The sequence below is a fragment of the Thamnophis elegans genome, chromosome Z, assembly GCF_009769535.1.
Source record: "Thamnophis elegans isolate rThaEle1 chromosome Z, rThaEle1.pri, whole genome shotgun sequence".
NCBI lineage: Eukaryota > Metazoa > Chordata > Lepidosauria > Squamata > Colubridae > Thamnophis > Thamnophis elegans.
Genome location: NC_045558.1, coordinates 116,026,318 through 116,046,564, shown reverse-complemented (window position 1 = coordinate 116,046,564; position 20,247 = coordinate 116,026,318). Strand labels below are relative to the sequence as shown.

At 39.9% G+C, this 20,247-nt stretch overlaps 1 protein-coding gene across 1 annotated transcript; it reads right to left on the bottom strand.

Moving 5' to 3' along the window:
- Positions 1-1,396: 1,396 nt before the first annotated feature.
- On the bottom strand, positions 1,397-20,244 carry CLN3 (CLN3 lysosomal/endosomal transmembrane protein, battenin). The gene is made up of 16 exons (XM_032237002.1): positions 20,109-20,244; positions 19,881-19,965; positions 19,699-19,783; positions 18,725-18,827; positions 16,702-16,776; positions 16,534-16,613; positions 15,138-15,223; positions 14,062-14,134; positions 11,859-12,002; positions 9,273-9,403; positions 8,328-8,377; positions 5,714-5,782; positions 5,075-5,130; positions 3,891-3,984; positions 3,267-3,407; positions 1,397-2,212 (listed from the first exon to the last, which is right to left on the bottom strand). The coding sequence occupies exons 2-16, from the start codon at positions 19,927-19,929 to the stop codon at positions 2,093-2,095; spliced, it is 1,356 nt and encodes a 451-aa protein (XP_032092893.1). The 5' UTR covers positions 19,930-19,965; positions 20,109-20,244; the 3' UTR covers positions 1,397-2,092.
- Positions 20,245-20,247: the final 3 nt, after the last annotated feature.

Below are 20,247 nucleotides of genomic sequence, written 5' to 3'. Positions count from 1 at the left end.
CTGAAACAGATTTTGAACACAACAAATGTTTAATACTCATCTGTATATTATACATTTCATAGAAACAATATATCTTGTGTTTCAGCAAATTAAGCCCATTAAACACACTGATTGCAAATATGTAGGAATCTTGTGTTGCAATTGGGTTGCATTTAAAGCATGCTTTATTGGAATTAGTGAATATTGCAATTTAATAACTAATTTATAATCTCATGTTTATTTGGCAAAGTTCTCTAGAATGCCAGCTAGTCAAGTCTGTACTAACCCACTACTGTATATGTGCCTTTGGTTCTGGAATATTACACTCATTTATTTACAATTATTATAAATGGTTGCAGATGGAACTCACTCGTGCAATATTTAATTCCCATCTTTGCACATTCAAATTAAAGACATTAAACATAACAGTATAATTATATAGGCCAAATCAATAGGAAAATGGGCGGATGGGGGCAGGAATTCCAGAGTTAGTGAACTGTAACTTCAGTTAATAAATGTCAGGTTCTTTTGCTCATTACAGGTAGTCCTCAATTATGACCACAATTAAGTCCAAAATTTCCACTGCTAAACAAGACAGTTGTTAAATAGGTTTTGCCTCTTTTTACAACTTTCCTTGCCATAGTTGAGTAACATGTTTGTTAAGTGAATCTCACTTCCCCACTGACTTTGCTTTCCAGAAAGATGCAAATGGCAATCTTATGACTCCAGGACACTGCACCTGCCATAAGTCAATTGCCAAGCATCCAAATTTTGATTGTATGACCATGGGGATGCTGCAATAGTTGCAAGTGTGAAAAATACTTTTTTCACACTTTCACTTTTTTTCAGTGCTGTTGTAACTCTGAACAGTTGCTAAATGAATTGTTGTAATTCCAGGACTACCTGTAATTACATCAATTACTGCAAAATTATTTCAAAATTTTCTTCAACCATGGGGAAATTTCATTAATCTCCATTGGCATAAGTCTTTTTGCTGTTGTTTTTAAATGTCGGATATTTGATCTATGTTTCCTATACAGCAGGATCCCAAGCAAGAAAAGCCCCATCCATGCACACACAGCATCCAGGCAAGGCACAAAATCACGTCTTCCTGCTCCAGAAAGAAGCACCCTCCACAGAACTGTTCCCTGGCACTCAAAAGGTGTGTGTGGGGGCACTACTGTAAAGTGACAACTACAAATCTTAGCTAGTTCTGAGAACAGGGAAGCTGCTACCAAAGGAAGTACATTTTCTGGAAGCTAAATACTCACTTTGGAGTATTAAGGGTGTTTACCTTAGAGAAACTTCAATGTCAGTTTTAACACAGTGTCGTTGGACTGTATCTCTGAGAATCCAGTCATTCACATTAGAAAAATTTAGCCCAGCTCTATCCTTATTAATCACAAGAATCCAGAAATCAGTTGGAGAACAGTTTTATTTTTTATTTAGCTGGCATTTTCTCTCTTGTAACTTCTGCCTGTAATTCCAATGTCTATTTCCAATTTTTGCTCAGTCATTTCAAATAATCACAGAAGTCCACAAATGTAAACTTACTAACTTTATCGTACTCTGATATAGAATAATCATTTAGCAACAGTAACAGTTCTCCGACAGTTTGCCTTACTGACTAAATTTAGAAAGCAGCAGATCGTGAGCATTTGATTTCTAACATACTCACTTATGAATAAAACATAGAATCTCTTTTCTCTCTCTCTTGAATCCAGTTATTTAGAGAGGCATCTTCTGAACTGTTTTCATTTCACTCTGTTCTTCATTAAAAGTATTACACCTTTGAGAACTCTATAACATGATTCCATCCAACAGCAAGTGCGTTTTCCTACTTTAACCCTGCTAAATCCTATACAATGTGAAGAGGAAAAAACACAACTGGGCTCATTAAAAAGATCTAATTTCCCAAATCAGAATGTTCAGGAAATTAAGCCAAGAGGATAAATTCCTAGCAACTTCTGATACTCCTTTTTTCTTGTGCTTGGAGGTCAGTCAATACTAATAACACCCAGGAGTTTCCCCTCCATACAGTTGGGCATCAGCCTACTGAAGAACAAAGGTGAATTATACCAAGACAACTGTTGATCCCGCTGGAAAACAGACTTCAAGGAAGGTGACAGAAATAGTTGTGCACAGGGATGGCAATGGCCCCTGAAAGCGAGATACCCAAAGTATCAGCTATGCAAGCTACTCCCATGGCAAATTCTCGATGTTCTGGCTTGCTCTGCATGTAAGAAAAGAGGGGGGGGGGGAGGAATCATATTTCTTTGCCATGACACTGGATGTATTGAAACAAGTTGGATAACCAAATATCAAAGTCTTCAAAGAAATTAACTGTTCCTTTCAACTTCAGGATTGCCCCCTAGCTGAAATGCCCAGTTCTCCCCATTTCCAAAACAAGTGATGAAAATATTTGTTGTTTCCTATACTAGTTAAAGAGGACCATTGAGTTTGTTTGCAGAGAAGCCCTGCAAATCTTATAATTCATATTTTATTCTAGGTGGGAGTACCTTCTGGTTAAGAGCCACAATTTATCATCCTTTAGCCAGCTGAGGAAAAGGCCACTATGAAATAGACTAGATCTGGGAAGTTACTTTGATGGGTGGTTACCATATTTTTCAGAGTATAAGATGCACCGGTGTATAAGATGCACCAAGGTTTTGAAGAAGCAAATTAAAAAAAATGTTTTTTGCAGTCTGCAAACCTCCCTAAAATGGCCCATTTTCACAAAAACAGGCCCATTTTTTTGTCCAGAAAAAGGGTATGGATAGCCTTTAGGAGGCTTATAGAGTCCTCCTGGAGGCTGGGGAGCATTTTTGCTCATTTCTGCCCTCCTCAGCCCCCAAGGAGCACTCTGAAAGCTTCCTAAAAGTTATGTACGGCCATTTTGGTGAAGGGGGCAGGGTTTTGGGAGGCAAAAAATGCTGTATTCAGTGTATAAGATGCACCCAGATTTTCAGCCTCTTTTGAGGGAAAAAAGGTCTGCCTTATACTCCGAAAAATATGGTAATTGTGAAAGGCTATATTTAGAACCTATATTACAATTTTGATGTGTTTCCTAATTAAATTTGGGTGGGATGATGTGGGCACTCTCTTGCCAGTGTTAAGATATTATGGTCAGCAGGATGTCAAGGACTATGAAAGAAGGGCAATGCAGTGTCATAGGATGCTTATTTGTTCTACACATTTGAGCATGAGATGCTCTCTTCTATCCACCCAACATGTAACTGATCTTCCATCCTTCCAACCCCAGCTCTTGCTTCTTCCTTCAAACTCACCTCTTCACTGACACAATGGAAAGTGTTCACATAGCCAGCTCCTCCCAGCAATCCCTCATACAATATCAGCACGAAAACCAAAAAGATACTGGGTAGAAACAAGTAGCTCACGGCAAATAGGAGAAACACCATATTCAGGCACTAGGGGAGAACAAAAGAAAATTAGCCTGGTAAAATGGTAGCAATTTTCGGGAAGCCAAATCATAGACAAGACATAGTTTACGGTGGCAGGTCACAGATTATTCCAATAGAGGCTCGCCGGTTCTCTTTTGCTTTTAATCAGCCTTGCTCTCAGGTTTTTAAAATCAAATACCTTTCACAGATATTAGTAGCTTATGCCCCTGATGAATACCTCTTGATTGATTCTGACAGCTATTCATGATGTTAATGGAATGCTGAATTGTTTACGCTAGTCAGATTTTGTTATTTTTATTCATTTGCCTGATGCAAACCACCTTGAGCCTATGAAAGTATGCTGAATGTAAATAATTCTAATACATAAATACAAAACAAGTGGGAGGAATGGAATAAATCTTACAATCAAGAGAGGAGCTGTTTTAAAGAGATGGGAAGGAATCATTACATGGAGAAGAAGGGGAAACATTGGTGAGCAGAATTTTTTACCTGCAATATAGCCAGAACCCATATTTTTCGGATCCGTATACAACTGGCAGAGGAACGGGAAATAAAAACCCCTGCCTGATAGAGCATCTGATACCTGCAAAAAGACAGAAAGAATTCGGCTTAAGCCACAATATGGTTGGTTAAATTGTTACTTCTATATATGAATATACTAACTGTAAATATTAAAAAATCCTCCAGAAGTCGCACAAGAGTTTTCACATCTAGAGGTAATCCTTAACTTGTGACTACAATTAGGACCAAATTTTCTGTCACTAGACAAAGCAATTGTTAAATGAGTTACTCCGGATTTTACAAATGATTTTTGCCACAGTTGTTAAATGAAGAACTGCAGTTGTTAAGTGAATTATGCAGTTGTTAAGCAAATCCAGCTTTCGTATTGACTTTGCTTGTTGGAAGCTGGCTGGGAAGGTTCAAATGGCGATCACATGATCCCAACTGATCATAACTATATGCTCATTGCCAAGTGCCCAAATTTTGATCCGGTGACTATAGTGATGCTACAATGGTTGTTCGGTGAAATGACTGGTTGTAACTGATTTTTTTCCACTGCCATTATTGTCAACCCTGAAGCTGACTTAACTAAAGACATTTTTGACAGCTTCAGCATTGCCACACTGGAGCTGAGGGATAGGGAGGGGGGATTTGAGATAATTGAGATTCTGTAGCCAAAACAAAATATTTTCTCTTTAAAACCAAGGACATTCTCACACCTAGTCGGAGGAAGGCAGAGTGATGTCACCTGGCAGCCAGAATGCACTGTGATTGGACCATGTGACTGATTGTTTTGAGACAATGGGAAAGGTTTGACTTGTAATTAGGTGAAAACTGCGGAAGTCTTCAGAGTCAGTTTTAACCAGATTTGTGCCAATATGATATTTCCAATAAAGCTACTCTTTGAGGAATCTATCTGCCTTGGAGTTTTGCTTAGCATGGACTTGTTACTTGGAACCCTGACAGCTGTCACTTTGAACAATTGCTAAACAAATGCTTGTATCTTTTTTCTAGCCTACCAACTCTTCTCACTCAGTTAGTAATTCATTTTTTCTCCACAAAGTAACATCCAGTTATCTTATTCAGTGTTGGATGAGGCTAATGGGGGGTTACAGTCTAACATTTTGAAAGCACCAAACAAAAAGTAGCTATTTTATCACTTTGCCACTTACCAGCGATATTGTTGGGGATGATTTAAAGTTGTGTTTCGAAAATACAACAATTCAAACTGGGGAAAAAACAAGGCAGAGAGTCAATGTTAAAAAGAAAAAGCCTCAAAATTTTTTAGAACTTCTTCTGTAGGTGTGGCCCGCTTTGCTTGCTGCCCATGTGATCGGGTGGGAGTGGCTTGCCAGCCATGTGACCGAGTGGGAGTGGCTTGGCAATCATGTGACTGGGTGGGCATGGCCAACTTGTAAAATGTGGTGAAACTCACTTAACAACGCTCTTGCTTAGCAACCAAAATGTTGGCTCAGAAACTCTGGCATTTGAACCACACAAGTCTTAAAGTTGTCAAGTTACAAGACCCTTGCACCCCTAACCCTTTAGGAAAAAAACCCCAAGGGTGTTCAAACTTGACAGCTTTAAGACTTTAAGGTTTATATAGGACTCTTAGAGGTGGGTGGGGCGATTGGTGAGCCAGCCAACGGCGGGCGGGGCAAGCATGGTGTGGACGGGTGGGGGGAGGGAGCTGGAACCGGTTCTAAATGGCACGGTAGATTTGTGGAACCTCTTCTATAGAAGAGGTTAGAAGTGGCAGGAACCCACCCCTGACCAACATCGACTACCAATAAAGGAATAATTCCACTCACCAGACCCTGATTGATGAAGTATTCGGCAAAATACACCACAGACAAGGGAATGAGGTATTTTAAAAGACCCTGAAAGAAACAAAGTGAATGAGTTCATTGTGTGAACAGCCAAATTGTTTAAGAAACCATCAGGCCCTTCTTCCTACAAGTAACACCATCATCAACCTAACCATAATTTGGAAATATTGTGTTATGCGTGAATGTTTGCATATAAATAACATGCAGATACCGCAAGAACTGCTTCTGAAAATTCTTATAAATTAAAGCATTAAAATGTTAAAGCCAAAATGTACAGGTAGTCCTCAACTTACAACCACACTTGAGCCCAATATTTCCACTGTTAAACAAGACAAATTATCACATTTTATGTCCTTTCTTGCCACCGTTGTTAAGTGAATCACTGCAATTGTTAAGTTAGAAACATGGTTGTTAAGTGAATCTGGTCTCCACATTGACCTTTCTTGTCAGAAAGTCACAAAAGGTGATCATCTGACCCGGGACACTGCAACTGTCATAAATATATGCTAATTGCAAAAATCTGAATTCTGATCATGTGATGTTGCAACAATATGAAAATTGGGCATAATTCACTTTTTCAGTGACATTGCAACTTTGAATGATCACTAAATGAATGGTTGTAAGTCAAGGACTACCTCTGTTTTAAAGTACCAAATCACATGGATTACTTGAAGTTACAGGAAAAATATATTCATGTGATACAGTTACAGTCCATGGACAAGGTTGAGGTGATGATGTATTAAATTTGTATAGCACTCAACTCTGAGTTAATAGAAGCAGATGTACTTCAGAGTTATAAATTTAGTAAAACACATTATTTTTGTTGTAATCTAGGCCTTGTGCATGAAGGCCTAGATTACAACAAAAATAATGTGTTTTACTAAGTTTATAATTTAGTGCATGAAAACCTTGTGCATGAAGGTTACAATATGCATGATACATGTATGTATGTATGTATGATGCTGAAACCTATGTTATCACAGAAGATTGCAACTATAAACCATAATAAACCATCACATCTTAGGTATTTTTGATGACAGAAATATGGGAAATTAAAGGTATAATTGAAAAAAACATGAGTTTGAAAGGCAAGAAGGTTGATTTCCAATAGAAATTAATTATTTGTATATTGTCCATCTACTGTTCCCAAAATGTGTTTTGATCCAGTCTCTGTTTATTATTAAATTTATATCATTTGTTTTTTGTTCGGGATTGAAGGGGAAATACATGGAGTGATCTCTCCTCATACTTTTTCCTCACAATTACATGCCTGTGAGTAAGTTGAGCTGAGAGGAAACAAGTGACCCAAATTCACTCAGGGAGTTTCCATGACAGAAATTGAAGTAAAACTTGAGCCTTTCTACTCCTAGTCCAGCGGGCCTCCTTCTGGTTTTTTTAAATCCTCTTTTTCAAATTTAAGATACTTCTAGGCTTTTACTGCACAACTGCCCTATCTTCTTCACTAATATTTATAAAATGTATTTAAGTAATGTTCTTTCTTCTTGCCTTTTGCTGCCATGTTTTTAACCCATCTCTTTCCAGAGAACAATGAGTCTGCTTATAGGAAGGAAGTACAAGTGCTGACATTGTGTGGTGTAAAGAAAATAATCTTACACTTAACACCCAAAAAGCCAAATAACTTATAATTGACTTGAGGAGGAAGAGAGATGTACATTTACCATTGTACATAAATGGCAAGGAGGTGGAGAGGGTTGGTAGTTTAAAATTTCTGGGCATTTATATCTCAGATATAAATCCCATCTCATTCATGGACCATGAATGCTAACATGCTTGTGAAGAAGGCATAGAAGAGGCTATACTTCCTGAGAATGCTAAGGAAGATAAATCTATCTCAGCATCTATTTCTATCCTACTATCACAGCACTATTGAGAGTGTCCTGACATGCGGCATTCTTGCATTGTATGGGAGCAGCTCTGCAGCAGACAAAAAAGCTCTACAGAGAATCATTAAGACTGCCCAGAATAACACTGGGCTTTAGCTACCAGCCCTGGATGACATCTTCGCATATTGCTGTTTGAGGAAGTTGCACAACATTTTCAGAGACTCTTCCCATTCTGCTTTTTAGACTGTTGCCTTCTGGCAGAAGGTACAGAACAATTAAAACTAGGGCCACACGTCTTCTGAATAGCTTTTATCCCAGAGATATAATTGCACTCAACAATGAACTAAAGGGCCACCATCAGTGAGCTATTGGACAACACCACTTAGTCTGTTGTGTGAATGTTTGGGTGGTTTAGGGGCAGGGAATATTTTTTTGGTGGAAGGGGGGTGTTTGGGGATTGTTATGTGTGTTGGGCCTGATCTCTGAGTGTTATGTGAATTTTGTTGTATGTGTAAACTGTGTATATACGTACAATGACAATAAAGTAAAGTAAGTAAAGGAAATCTATGACGAAAAGATTAAATAGCTGTACAATATTCTTACAAAAGAGATCCTCCTAAAAATGCTACACGTATCAATTGTTCCCTAGGCACACTTAACATTGGTCCCCACTTAACCACCTACAGGAACCACCTATTTACACTTGCACAGCTCAAAAGGTCCTTCCCACTTTCTCTAAGCAGGCTTCTTACCTTGGCCACCTGTTCTTTTTCCTGCAAGGTGAGCTGAGGTTTTTGTATCACTGGAGGAAGGAGAGAGTAATTGAAATTATAATGACAGTGTGTTTTCCTCTGAGAAACACACAAAGCTGTGGGGAAGCCCACAACCAAAGAGTGACCTGATGTTAACTGAGTTAGCATTGACTTATGATCATCTGCTTAGCAACTGAACTTGTGATAGATCTACTTCAGGGTAGGGGGACTTATGAACTGGATTTGAAGTGTTGCCACTGTTCGAGGCCCCTCGATGATGTGACCATATTTTGGGCTCCTACAAACCAAGTTGCATTTGCAGCTGTTTGCATCATCCCAGTCATGTGACTGCATTTTACGATGCCACCATCATTTACTTCCAGTTTTCATCAAAATCGCACCCATCACGAACTATTTATTTGCTTAATGACCATGTTTACATAATAACCAAATTTATTCACTTAACGACCATTGCAAAAAAGATGAGAAAATTAGGTTGGTCATTTTACGACCATCACAAATTATAATTGTGATGGGCAGGCTCCATTATGGTCGCAACTTGAGGAGTCTCTGTGTTTTGTTTGATTTGGAACAAGGGGGTTTAAAGGAATTAAATAGTCTCCCTGAGCAACAAAGGTTTAATACCACCGCCACCCTACGCCCATGTGTTGTGTCTTAAAAACCTACAACTCCCCCTCCAAACATTGTGGGCACCGAGCAGGCCCTTCAAAAGAGGCTTCATGGTGTGGATGCAAGCAGTTTGCCCATAATTAATTTAAAAGATGACAAGGTTTGCGATAAAATCATTCCTACCTTTGGCCTGAGCAGAGGGCGTCCCAGTGAAGGATGCCGCAGGGGCATTTTTCAGAGAGAAAAACATGCATTAATGGAACATGCTTTCCACTTCTGAGATCAGGGGAGCCATTCACAAAAAAAGTCACTTACTTTGAGGGTGTGTCAACCTGTCCCCGAGAAGAGGCTGTTGAATCACAGAAGGGGCACGTGGCGATTTTGGCTTGCAGACCCCCCAGCCACAGCGAGGGGCTTGAGGAGGGGGAGCCAGCAGGAAGCAATAGCTATGGAGGTGGAGAAGCAGGGAGATGGTCATGGATCATAACAAGTTCCCGCCAGGTTGATATTACAGTTGTTATCCCCAAAATAAGCCATAGCTTGCTTGTGACTAGCAAGAACACATTACTTTAAGATTTCATCAGATTGTTCGCTTATTGTTATTATTCTCATCAGCTCAAACAATGGGAAGGATCCTTTTTGTGTCTAATGTCACATTTAAAAAACAAATGTTTAAAAACCAAATGTTATCCAGTGCCCTTCTTCGAGGGCACAATGGGTGGTCCAGAAACATGAAATATAAATAAGAGAGAGAGGGAGGGAGGGAGGGAGGGAGGGAGGGAGGGAGGGAGAAAGTAAAGGACACTTCAGTGGCAACTATAGAGGGGGTAAGGGAAGAATTTCTGGTTGATTCTTTGTTCCCCATTTTCTGGGGTAGGTGCAGGTAAAACTCATTAATGTAGTTATTAAGTCTCTCTCCCCCCCCCTTATTTTTCCTTGAAAATGGATGCCTGTCTTGAGAGGGTTGGCTGGGGAATTCTGGGAGTTGAAGTCCATGCATCTTCAAGTGGCCAAGTTTGAGAAATACTGATCTAAGAACTGCAAGCCATGCAGGCTCTCCAATCCTCAATTAAGGTGTGAAGTATAAATTAGGGAGACTACCTAAAGTTCTATAATCTTAGGAACAGTTAAAACAAACATTTTTGAAGGGGATGGAGAAGGACTGACGTATATTCAAATGTAAAAAAGAAAAGAAAACAGCATCTTCACAAATATCTTCTCATTGTTCCTATCATGCATCTCCTCCCACTTATGACTGTATGACTGTAACTTTGCTGCTTGAATCTTTATATTGATACTGATTGTTTCCTGGTTGTTTATTTGTACCCTATGACTATCATTAAGTGCTGTACCTTATGATTCTTGACGAATATATCTTTTTTTATGTACACTGAGAGCATATGTACCAAAGACAAATTCCTTGTGTGTCCAATCATACTTGGCCAATGAAGAATTCTATTCTATTCTATTCTATTCTATTCTATTCTATTCTATTCTATTCTATTCTATATGATCACTACTACCGGTACAAAGTGGTGATGCTTTTCTGCTTCTTCTTAAAATAACTTTTCTTTATAATAATTCAATTTTATGACAGACCCCAGCCAATACATTCAACAATATAAAATTGAAATACAACTAGATCACGTAATACAGAATAACACTGTAACTTTTGTTTCTATGTAATTACATTTCATTCTTCCCTAAATTGAAGCATTGGATCTAATGAGCATCCAAATAAAACTTTGCAATTTTCTGTGAGATTCTAGAACCTTGGTTGGCAAACAACAGCTAGCAGAAAAATAATTTCATTGACCATTTTGTATTTTGTAAGCTATAGACTATAACGAAGTGCTACAAAAAGAAGCAAGATGAACCAATATTTTTGTCACACTCTCCCAAGGACACTGAGACTTGCAAGATTGTTGTCAGCATTTCAAGACAGTCTACATCAAGAAATCCAAGTTATGAACACTAAAACTAATTTTATTATAAGATTATAATAATAGAATCTTGCAAGTCAGAATGTGCCTCCTCCACTCCTGCTTTTATGTTCTACAAAACAAGGGAGGGTTAATTCTGTGACTTTTCTCCAGTTACATTCCTGTTTGGTATTTAGATTTATCAGATGTTGTGTATATTGTGGCTTTTCCTCCTGTCTCTCAAGGTTATTCTCACATCCCATTGCAGCTGCTGCCATGGGTACCCATCAGTGGTGGAATTCAATTTTTTTTTACTACCGATTCTGTGGGCGTGGCTTGGTGGGCATGGCAGGGGAAGGATACTGTAAAATCTCCATTCCCATCCCCTTCCGGGGGAAAGTTACTGAAAAATCCCCATTCCCTCCCGATCAACTGGGACTCGGGAGGCAGAGAATAGATGGGGGTGCGGCCAGTCAGAAATGGCATTTAACGGTTCTCCAAACTTCTCAAAATTTCCACAACCGGTTCTCCAGAACTGGTCAGAACCTGCTGAATACCACCTCTGGTATCTTCCTGCTTCAGAGGACTTTTTTGATTCTGGGTCCAAAGTACAGCACATTCATATATTTCATATGCAGTCAATATCCTGCTTCGTGCTTCATTTTATGCTTTCCTAGTCACCATCATTCATTCATTGCCCATCTTTATTATTTCCATAAATACTCGTTCCTCTTCCTATTTTCCCCACAACAACCACCCTGTGAGGTGAGGTGGGCTGAGAGAGAGTGGCTGGCCCAACGTCACCCAGTTGGCTTTTGGCTAAGGTGAGATTAGAACTCACAGTCTCCTGGCTTCTGGACTAGTGCCTTCACCACTAGACCAAACTGGCTCTCAATTTGTCTTCTTGACAATGTTTTCACCTTTCCTTTTTTTGCATCTGCATGTGGCTCTCTTTGCACACCCTGATTTTAGACCTCACCTGGCCAGCATGATAACAGGAACAATGGTCATAAAGAGGAGAGTATCCTGCGGAGACAGGCCTATCTGGGTCAGTCCGAGGTAGGAAAGGGCCCCAATCAAGCCAGCCCCACCTGTTCCAGATGACCAGGCAGACACTACAGCACTTGTGGGAAGAGAAGCAAAGGAAACAACATGAGTTCGAGAACTTTTTGTATACAACTTCCACATAATCACTTCAAATCTAACCACAGTTCTTGTAAGCAAAAAAAATAAGGGATTGTTTGGCATTAGATATCTTTTTAAAATGATGCATATATCAGAGATAGTATTCTATTTTCTTCACTACCGGTTTGGTAGCGGAAGTGTACAGAAACATGCACAGAAGAGGGAGCATGCGCAGAAGGTCCTTGATGACATCCGTGACCCGTCAAAACCGCGGTCCACTAAAGCACGCCCGATTAAAGTGCGTACCTGACGTCATCAGCAGCACGACAAATACGACCGCGGAGAAAAAAGGGCGCTTTAAAAAGCGCTTTTAAAGCAAGCTGATTCACATAAAGGTAAGGGTTAGGTTTAGGTTTAGGGTTAGGTTAAGGGTTAGGGTTAGGTTTAGGGTTAGGGTTAGGTTAAGGGTTAGGCTTAGGGTTAGGTTTAGGTTTGGGGGGGTAGGTTTAGATTTACGCGTTAATTTTAAGTTTACCGCTCACAGCGTGCTGTTTTCGTCGCGCTGTGATGACATCACGTACGCGCTTTCGTCGAGCGTGCTTTAGTCTACCGCGGTTTTGTGGTGGAACCGATGACATCAGGGTGGGTGGGCGGAGCCTCACGCCACCACCACTACCGGTGTGCCTGAATCAGTGCAAAACGGCAGCATACCACCACTGGCATATATACACTCTAGAGATGCTCATGCTTTACTAAAGTAGTTTTTGAGTCAAAAGCTGTTCAACATTTCTCATGAGCATACGTTATCCAGGTACTAGCCAATAAGAACTCTGTTTAATTCATGTTTCTAAGCTCAATCTAACTAGGTTGGATACATATAGCTTATTTTTTCCAGAGAGAAATACACATCTTATGACTACTTTCCAACCAGACTGTTTAATATAATACATCTATCTTCTTTAAATCTTATTAACAGTATTAAGGCAAAGAAAATGTCACCTATTAACATGCAGAAATGTATTTAATAGTCTCAGCAGTTCAGTTTAACATCAAAGCACATGTGAGTCCAGTCACACTAATAAATAATTACTGAGTTCTGGTGACTGCAAAGTTTATCTATAACTGCTCCTCTCACTTCTCTCCCACCAAATGTTTCTGGGCCCAATTAAGCATAAAACTTTCTTCAAAGAAAAAAATAAAACTAAGATTGGGTAATGACCTCTGAACTCTGTTACACAGCCTGCCCAGCCAGTTAGCAAAAAATATTTTGCTTGGTTCACTATATGTATCCTATCTGAATAATTACCTTTTTGGAAGGGGAAATAGTTTTGACTATTTACAGCCTATTCTGGTGTTTTGTAAGTTATCCAAATGGTACATATTTTGATGGCTGTTAGATATCTCTTCCTGCCATTTCTGAGTACCAAACTTGTAAAATTAATGCACCATATATATAATCATATAAGCAAAGATCCACAAGATCAATTCCTAGTAAAGGGTTTGAACCACTCAGAATAAAATCTAATATTTGAGGAGTCTCAATACAGTAAGGGCAAGATTAGTCAGATGCTAGCACCTGATGGCCAAAAATACCATACAGGATATACCGTGTTTGTGTATATGAAGAGAGTGGTGTCTATTTGCTAGGAGGGTGGGGTGAGGGGCTGCATTTTTGAGACCACCAGCACTTTTATTTTTCAGTTTTGCCAGTGAGAATATATGATTTGACTTTGGGATTCCAAATCCAGTTCCTGCCTTCACGCTCATTTTCTTTTAAGGAAGTTACTTAGTCTTACAACAAAGTTGACTCTCATGACCATCACTTTGTGAAGGTGGTGCCCCTGACAGTTTCTCAAATTTTCAGTTGGATCTACAGGCCCAGAAAAGCTGGGCACCTCAGCAACAAAGGCTAATTTGTTAAGCAAGCAGGAGCTACAACCTAACTCTTTTGTAAAGTGTCATTCGCCATCCAAATCAGTGTTTCTCAACAGGACTTCAAGTCTCCAAGGTTGAGAAACACTGATCCAAATCCTACAATTGCCCTTCTCGATGTTTACCTGTTAAAAAATGATGTGAGTGCCAGGAATGTTATTTCACCAAGACCAGAGGATATACTGGCAAGCACGACACCTATAGCAGTGAGGAGAAAGAAAGGAGACACCACACGTAAGCAACCTGTCCTATTGTTATCAAATCTCTGAACTGTGCAGAAGTCAGATCAGGACTGGGCTTAGTTTCTTCTGTCACAAATCTATCAGTTGTATGCAGTATGTTCATCTCTGTGCTAGTTTTACAACTTCAGAACTTTGGCAGAAATATTTAAAATATACACATATTTTACTGATTATTTGTTTTGCCTTTTGGAAGGAATACTTCTACTTGGAATTCCGGTCAGGTTTCCCCTTCTTTATTATACTCTGTTCCATATCCACATTCCCTTTTTAAGGAATATTCAGCGTTCTTTTCAGGGATAAGCAAGACGTAGTTCTGGAGCTGCACGTGGCTCTTTCATCCTTTTGCTGTGGCTCCCTGTAGCTGGTTGGCTCCACAATTGATAGGGCTTTTAGTAGGAGAGGTAGAAGAAAAAGAATGCCGGGCTAGGAAGAGACTCTATGGTGGGGGAACCGGACTTCTGATCGACTCCAGAATTGAAGGGGGGGTCCAGTTAGAACCTTTGTGGCTCTTTGAGTGTTTAAGGTTGCTGAGCCCTGGTCTAGTTTGATATTTTGGCTTCTTTAAAATATATATATATATATATATATATATATATATATATATATATATATATATATATATATATATATATATATATATATATATATATATATAAAAATCTTAAGATTTCTCCAATCATTTTAACTACTTCTATTTTATTTTATTTTACTTTCGATGTGTAGCAAGTAATGACATGATAAATCAGTTACGATAAACCACAATTCTAGTATATCAGGACAAGTAAATTAGGGTTATTGATGGATCAAAGCCAAGTCTGTTGCTTTTGGTTATAAATATAGTCAAAGGGACTTTGGTGTTGAAAGAAATGGCTTGAGTTGAATGGCAAACGCACTTGTTTCCTCCAAAATTTGAATAATCATCTGTTTTAAGATTATACACACATGAAAACGATACTCACCCAGGAGGCTTTGTGTTGTGCTGGTGGAAAAGGCCACTAGTAAAAAGCTGCCCCAAGCTGAGGTGACACAAATGGCAACACGCAAGCTGTGGAGGGAGAAGAGGGGAGGGGAGGAGAGAGGGAGAAAGAGAGGGGGGAGGGTGAGGGAGGGAGGGAAGAAAGGAAGGAAGGAAGGAAGGAAGGAAGGAAGGAAGGAAGAAAGAAAGAAAGAAAGAAAGAAAGAAAGAAAGATTAGAACAAACTACCAGGCAATAAACAAAGGGATTGTTTCTTATGCATTTCCTTTCTCCTTGACTAAAATTTCCTAATTCCACTTATTTCTTACCTTGATATAAACATACAGCTTTCTCCAATAGGAAAAAAGCACCCATAAACACATTTTCTTCAAAAGGCAAATGTAACCCCTGTATAAGCAAATCATACAATAGGTCAACATTCTCTAGAGCAGTGTTTCTCAACCTCAGCAAATTTAAGATGTGTGGACTCCAGCTCCCAGAATTCCCAAGCTAATTTCTGACTGGAGAATTCCGGAAGTTGAAATCCATACAATGCAAAATTGCCAAGGTTGAGGAACATTGCTATAGACATTGATTTCCAGGTATGTTGGAATACCTTTATTCGTACTACCAGTAGATATGGCCAGGTTGAAAAAGAGAGCCCAAGACACTGATCCTTTTTTTGAATGCAAAGCATGACAATATTGTACAGCTTTTCCCGTACATCAAGAATATTCTTTTTAATGTAAAGAAAGTTTCCAGTAGGAGTTCAGGCAGGGGTGAAATGCTATCGGTTTCACTAGAACCGGTAGTAAAAATGCTACCGGTTTGCCCGAACCGGTATTTCTAAGGATCAGATGTGACACATGATTTATATTAGCTAGAATCATCGGATTTCCTGCTTTTTAGATTTAGCTAATCTAAATCACCTGGCACAGTGGATTCCCACCCCCTCGGTGTTCTACCTATCTTTGTAGGCACGCTCAGTAGCAGGCTCATCCTATTTTGACACTCTGTGCATGCGCGGAAGGTCCTGTGCATGCGTGGAAGTAGTGCGCACTGACATTTGCGAACCAGTAGCAAAGGTAACTTGATTTCACCCCAGAGTTTAGGTATAATATTTAGTCATTAAAATGCTAGCTAGGAACCAGGAGATTTTGAGTTCTAGTCCTGCCTTAGGTATAAAAATCAGCTGGGTGACTCTGGGCCAGTCATTCTCTCTTAGCCCAACTCACTCCAAAGGATGGTGGTTGTGTGGAAAAAAAGGAGGAAGAAGCCTTGAGTAACTTATAAAAGTAATGGCAGGATAAAAAAGTTTAAGAAATAATAATAAATAAAAATACCTTCCCTTCTTTTACCTGCAATGATATGCTAATTATTTTGCACCAGTGCAAACTTACCCATATGGGAACAAGTGGATGCAAAAAGGAGCACTGAATTTGATGAAGAGAGTTGGCAAAATGTCTGCCAGCAGTACCGCCTATACAGGATGCAAAAAAAAAAAAAATGGTATCAAAACCTCAAAGCACCTCGCTCCTTCCCCTGCCTGATCTGGCTTTTACACTTACCCCAGTCGAAATGGTGTTGCAATCATACCCAGAAGTATTGGTGGTGGTATTCTCTGGAGAAGCACTGGGGGGAATCTGAGTAGAAAGCAAAAGACGATAGCGTGTGTTTACTCAATAAAGTTCCATGAAATCAGCAAATCTCTGATGAAAACACTCTGAAATCTCATTACATCTGACAATCTCAAAAGGTCAACATGTTTTGTGGCCCGTCCAGCTGCCAGCAGGGCTAGCTGCGGAGTCAGATGAGGAGGAGGTTGAAGGAGAGCCTTTGCCAGCTTTGGAAGACTCTGATAAGGAAACAGCATCGGAGGCAGAGTAGGGGCCTCCCCAAGTGGTGACGCAGCTATCTGGGCTTCAGGGCCTGAGCTGAATGAGGGAGAGGAACCGATGGGACCCATCCCAGATGCACGTATACACAGAGAGAGGAGAGGAGAGCAAAGGAAAACAATACTCCGGCTCTCAAGGAAAAGCAGATGTGGACACTAGTCAGCCCCTCCGTGGCTGGGAAATAAACAGTAGGGGTTTGGGAGTGGCCAGCAAGTGGGAGTGGCCAGCAAGCAATTCAGATTTCAAGCCAGAACCAGGTCTGTTGGGACTAATTACGTTTGGTTTTTTGTTTATCCATGTGAATAAAAGACTATTCCTACCCTGTTTGAAATAGGGGTTGTGTTTACTCATGAGTAAGCAGCTTATCATTATTTGCTGAGGCTGGGTCAGAACAACATATTTAAATATGTGTATGTAAATACAGGTAGTCCTCCACTTACAGCAGTTCATTTAGTGACAAGTTACAATGGCATTGAAAAAAGTGACTTAAAAGTCTTTTTCACATTTACAATCTTTGCAGCGTCTCCATGATCATGTGATCAAAACTCTGATGCTTGGCAACTGGTTCATATCTATGACCATTGCAGTGTCCAGAGTTTATGTGATCACCTTTTATAACTTTCTGACAACTGGGTTACCAATTTGCCATCTGTGGTTAAGTGATTAACTTAACAACTGTGGTAAGAAAAATCATAAAATGGGGCAAAACTCACTTAACAAATGTCTCACTTAACAAGAGAAATTTTGGGTTCACTTGTGGTCATAAGTCGAGGACTACCATGCATACATATACAAGAGTATCTAGATACTGTAGTACAAAACAAACTGGAGGGGGGGATTCTATGGATCACTGGAAGCCCTGAGTTATATCTTCCTGAATATTGCATGAGAGAATTCTAAGATACAGAATATAAAAAATGCCAAGAGTCTCTTATCACCATCTTTGACATAGTGCCTCCACTCCGAGCTTGCTGTGTTTAATACAGATAATCCTGGACTTACAACCACAGTTAGGATCAGAATTTCTGTTGCTAAGCAAAGCAGTTATTAAGCTAGTCACATTCAGTCTTGCAACCTTTTTGCCACAACGGTTAAGTAGATCACTGCAGTTGTTAAGGGAATCCAGTTTCCCCTAGTTTGCTTGTGGGAAGCCAACTGGGAAGGCCAGAAATGACAATTACGTGATCCTGAAATGCTGCGACCCTCATAAATATATGCTGGTTGCCAAGTGCCTAAATTCTGATCATGTGAGTGTGGGAATACAGTGAAGGTTGTGAGTGTGAGAACAGCTGCCACTTTTTTTCAGTGCCACTGTAATTTTGAATGCTCACTAAGCAAGTAGTTGTAAGTCAAGGACTTATTGATCCAGATAACCAAAGTCAAACAGCTCTCTCTGCTAAGACATTTCTGCCAAAATGTATTTTCTACCTCACAGGTAATCTAATAAAAGGGACTTCAGCCTTCTCAGTCTCTGGTTATTGGCTCAACTGGTTGAAACTAATAGGAGAAAAAATCCACAGATAAGCAGTCCTGCTTTATTTCACATTTGTGTACTTCCTTATTCTTTCATACATTTTTTCCCTTGTACTTATTTTCTACGTATTTATTTCTTCCTGTAACTGACATTTTCTCTTGATCTGTTCCTCATTCTGCTTTTACACAAATATACACACAGACTTCTTCCTTGCACACTCACCGGTGCAGTCCCATTATGGTCTGGCACCTTCTGATGGCTGAGGATGTCATGAGCTGCACTCAGCATCACCACGTAAGCAAAATTGTTGCAAAGACCAAGTAGCCTGTGTGAGGAGACAATTTAGGAAACATGGAGGTTACCACATATGCATACATCAGTGTTTGGGTTCCTAAAATGTGTTAACCTATAGAATACATACTTAGTTGTGGCTTACTGGACTGTAAGAACCCAAATATTGTGGTTACTGCAGTGTTTTTCAATCTCAGCAACTTTAAGATGTGCGGACTTCAACTCCCAGAATTCCCCAGTCAGCATGGTTGACTGAGGAATTCTTGGAGCTGAAGTCCACACATCTTAAAGTTGCTGAGATTGAAAAACACTGCTTTACTGTATAAACTTGGTTGCAATCGATCCAACCAATTGTGGCTTTTTAAGTACTAAGTGAACTATGTTTTACCATAGTGTGAACCATATCACTGTTATCATTTTGTTCATTTTTAATTCTATTATATTTTTTATTGTAATTGCAGGTCCCACTTTCTTTCACAACACAGCTCAGATGAATGTAAACAGGGTTCAAACACTGATTAGATTCAGATCAGTTTAGCTCTGTTTGTAGCATCACTCATTTCTTCAGACTATATAAAACACTATCGCCACACTCAAAATTCCCCAAAGCTTGAATGCATGCAACGTAATGCACGCCACTAGTTGTACAAAGTGCGCTGCAAATAAATTGGATGACGACGACCCAGTGGAAGAGGAGGTGTAAAAATATCAAGTTTGTAGAAAAGATACTTAGAAAATAAATGTGGGCACAAGGCAGAAGTGCTTAAGCTGATGTGCTATAACATGAAAAAGAAGCTAGTTTTCACACAGCAACAGAGGTGAAAGTGGTAGTAGTAACAACTGAAGACATGCTATTGTACATCCTGCATCTCCTTGAACCAAAGAATTAGCGTAAAGGAATTCACCAGAAGCCCGCATTGTTTCTCCGCTGGCTGCAAGCATCCAGGGTGGCTTCGGATTCCGCAGAGTGCACCACACTTTCATTTTCCTCTGTTTGTGGGGGGAGAAGAAGCACAGCTGTCAGAAGTGAGGAGACATTGGGGGGGGGGGGGTGAGGGGGAAAATCTGAACATGAGAACAAACTCACCCTCAGAATCACCCGAGGCTTCCTGCCATCTGCCCCCAGCGTGCTCCATGGCATGAGGCAGAAATCAGAGCACAAGAGGGATCACCTAATATTAAAAAGGGGGAAGAAAGAGGAGGAGCATGAATGCACAACAAATTTCTGGGACTTTCAGGGATGCATCGAGATGATCCCTCTGGCTTGTGCCCCACCTCGTCCCGTTCATCCCTCTGGCTAAAGCTGCGCCGCTACCTTTAAGAAAATGTTTCAATTAGACTTCTCTGCAAATCTGAGAGGGCAGAAGATCGGAAAAACTGAAACCGAAGTTGTAGGCACGGCAACCCTCCTGCGGCTCCTACTTCCTGGTTTGATAGCACTTCCTCCTGCCACG

What these genes read in the sequence shown, in the direction of transcription:
- CLN3 (XM_032237002.1), bottom strand. Translation starts at nt 19,929, where the DNA reads ATGGAGCACGCTGGGGGCAGATGGCAGGAAGCCTCGGGTGATTCTGAG. An exon ending in ATCCACTTGTTCCCATATGG is followed by an intron (nt 15,224 to 16,533) that starts GTAAGTTTGCAC and finishes CTCCCTCCACAG; the next exon opens with CTTGCGTGTTGCCATTTGTG. An exon ending in TCCATTGTGTCAGTGAAGAG is followed by an intron (nt 2,213 to 3,266) that starts GTGAGTTTGAAG and finishes TCTTACATGCAG; the next exon opens with AGCAAGCCAGAACATCGAGA.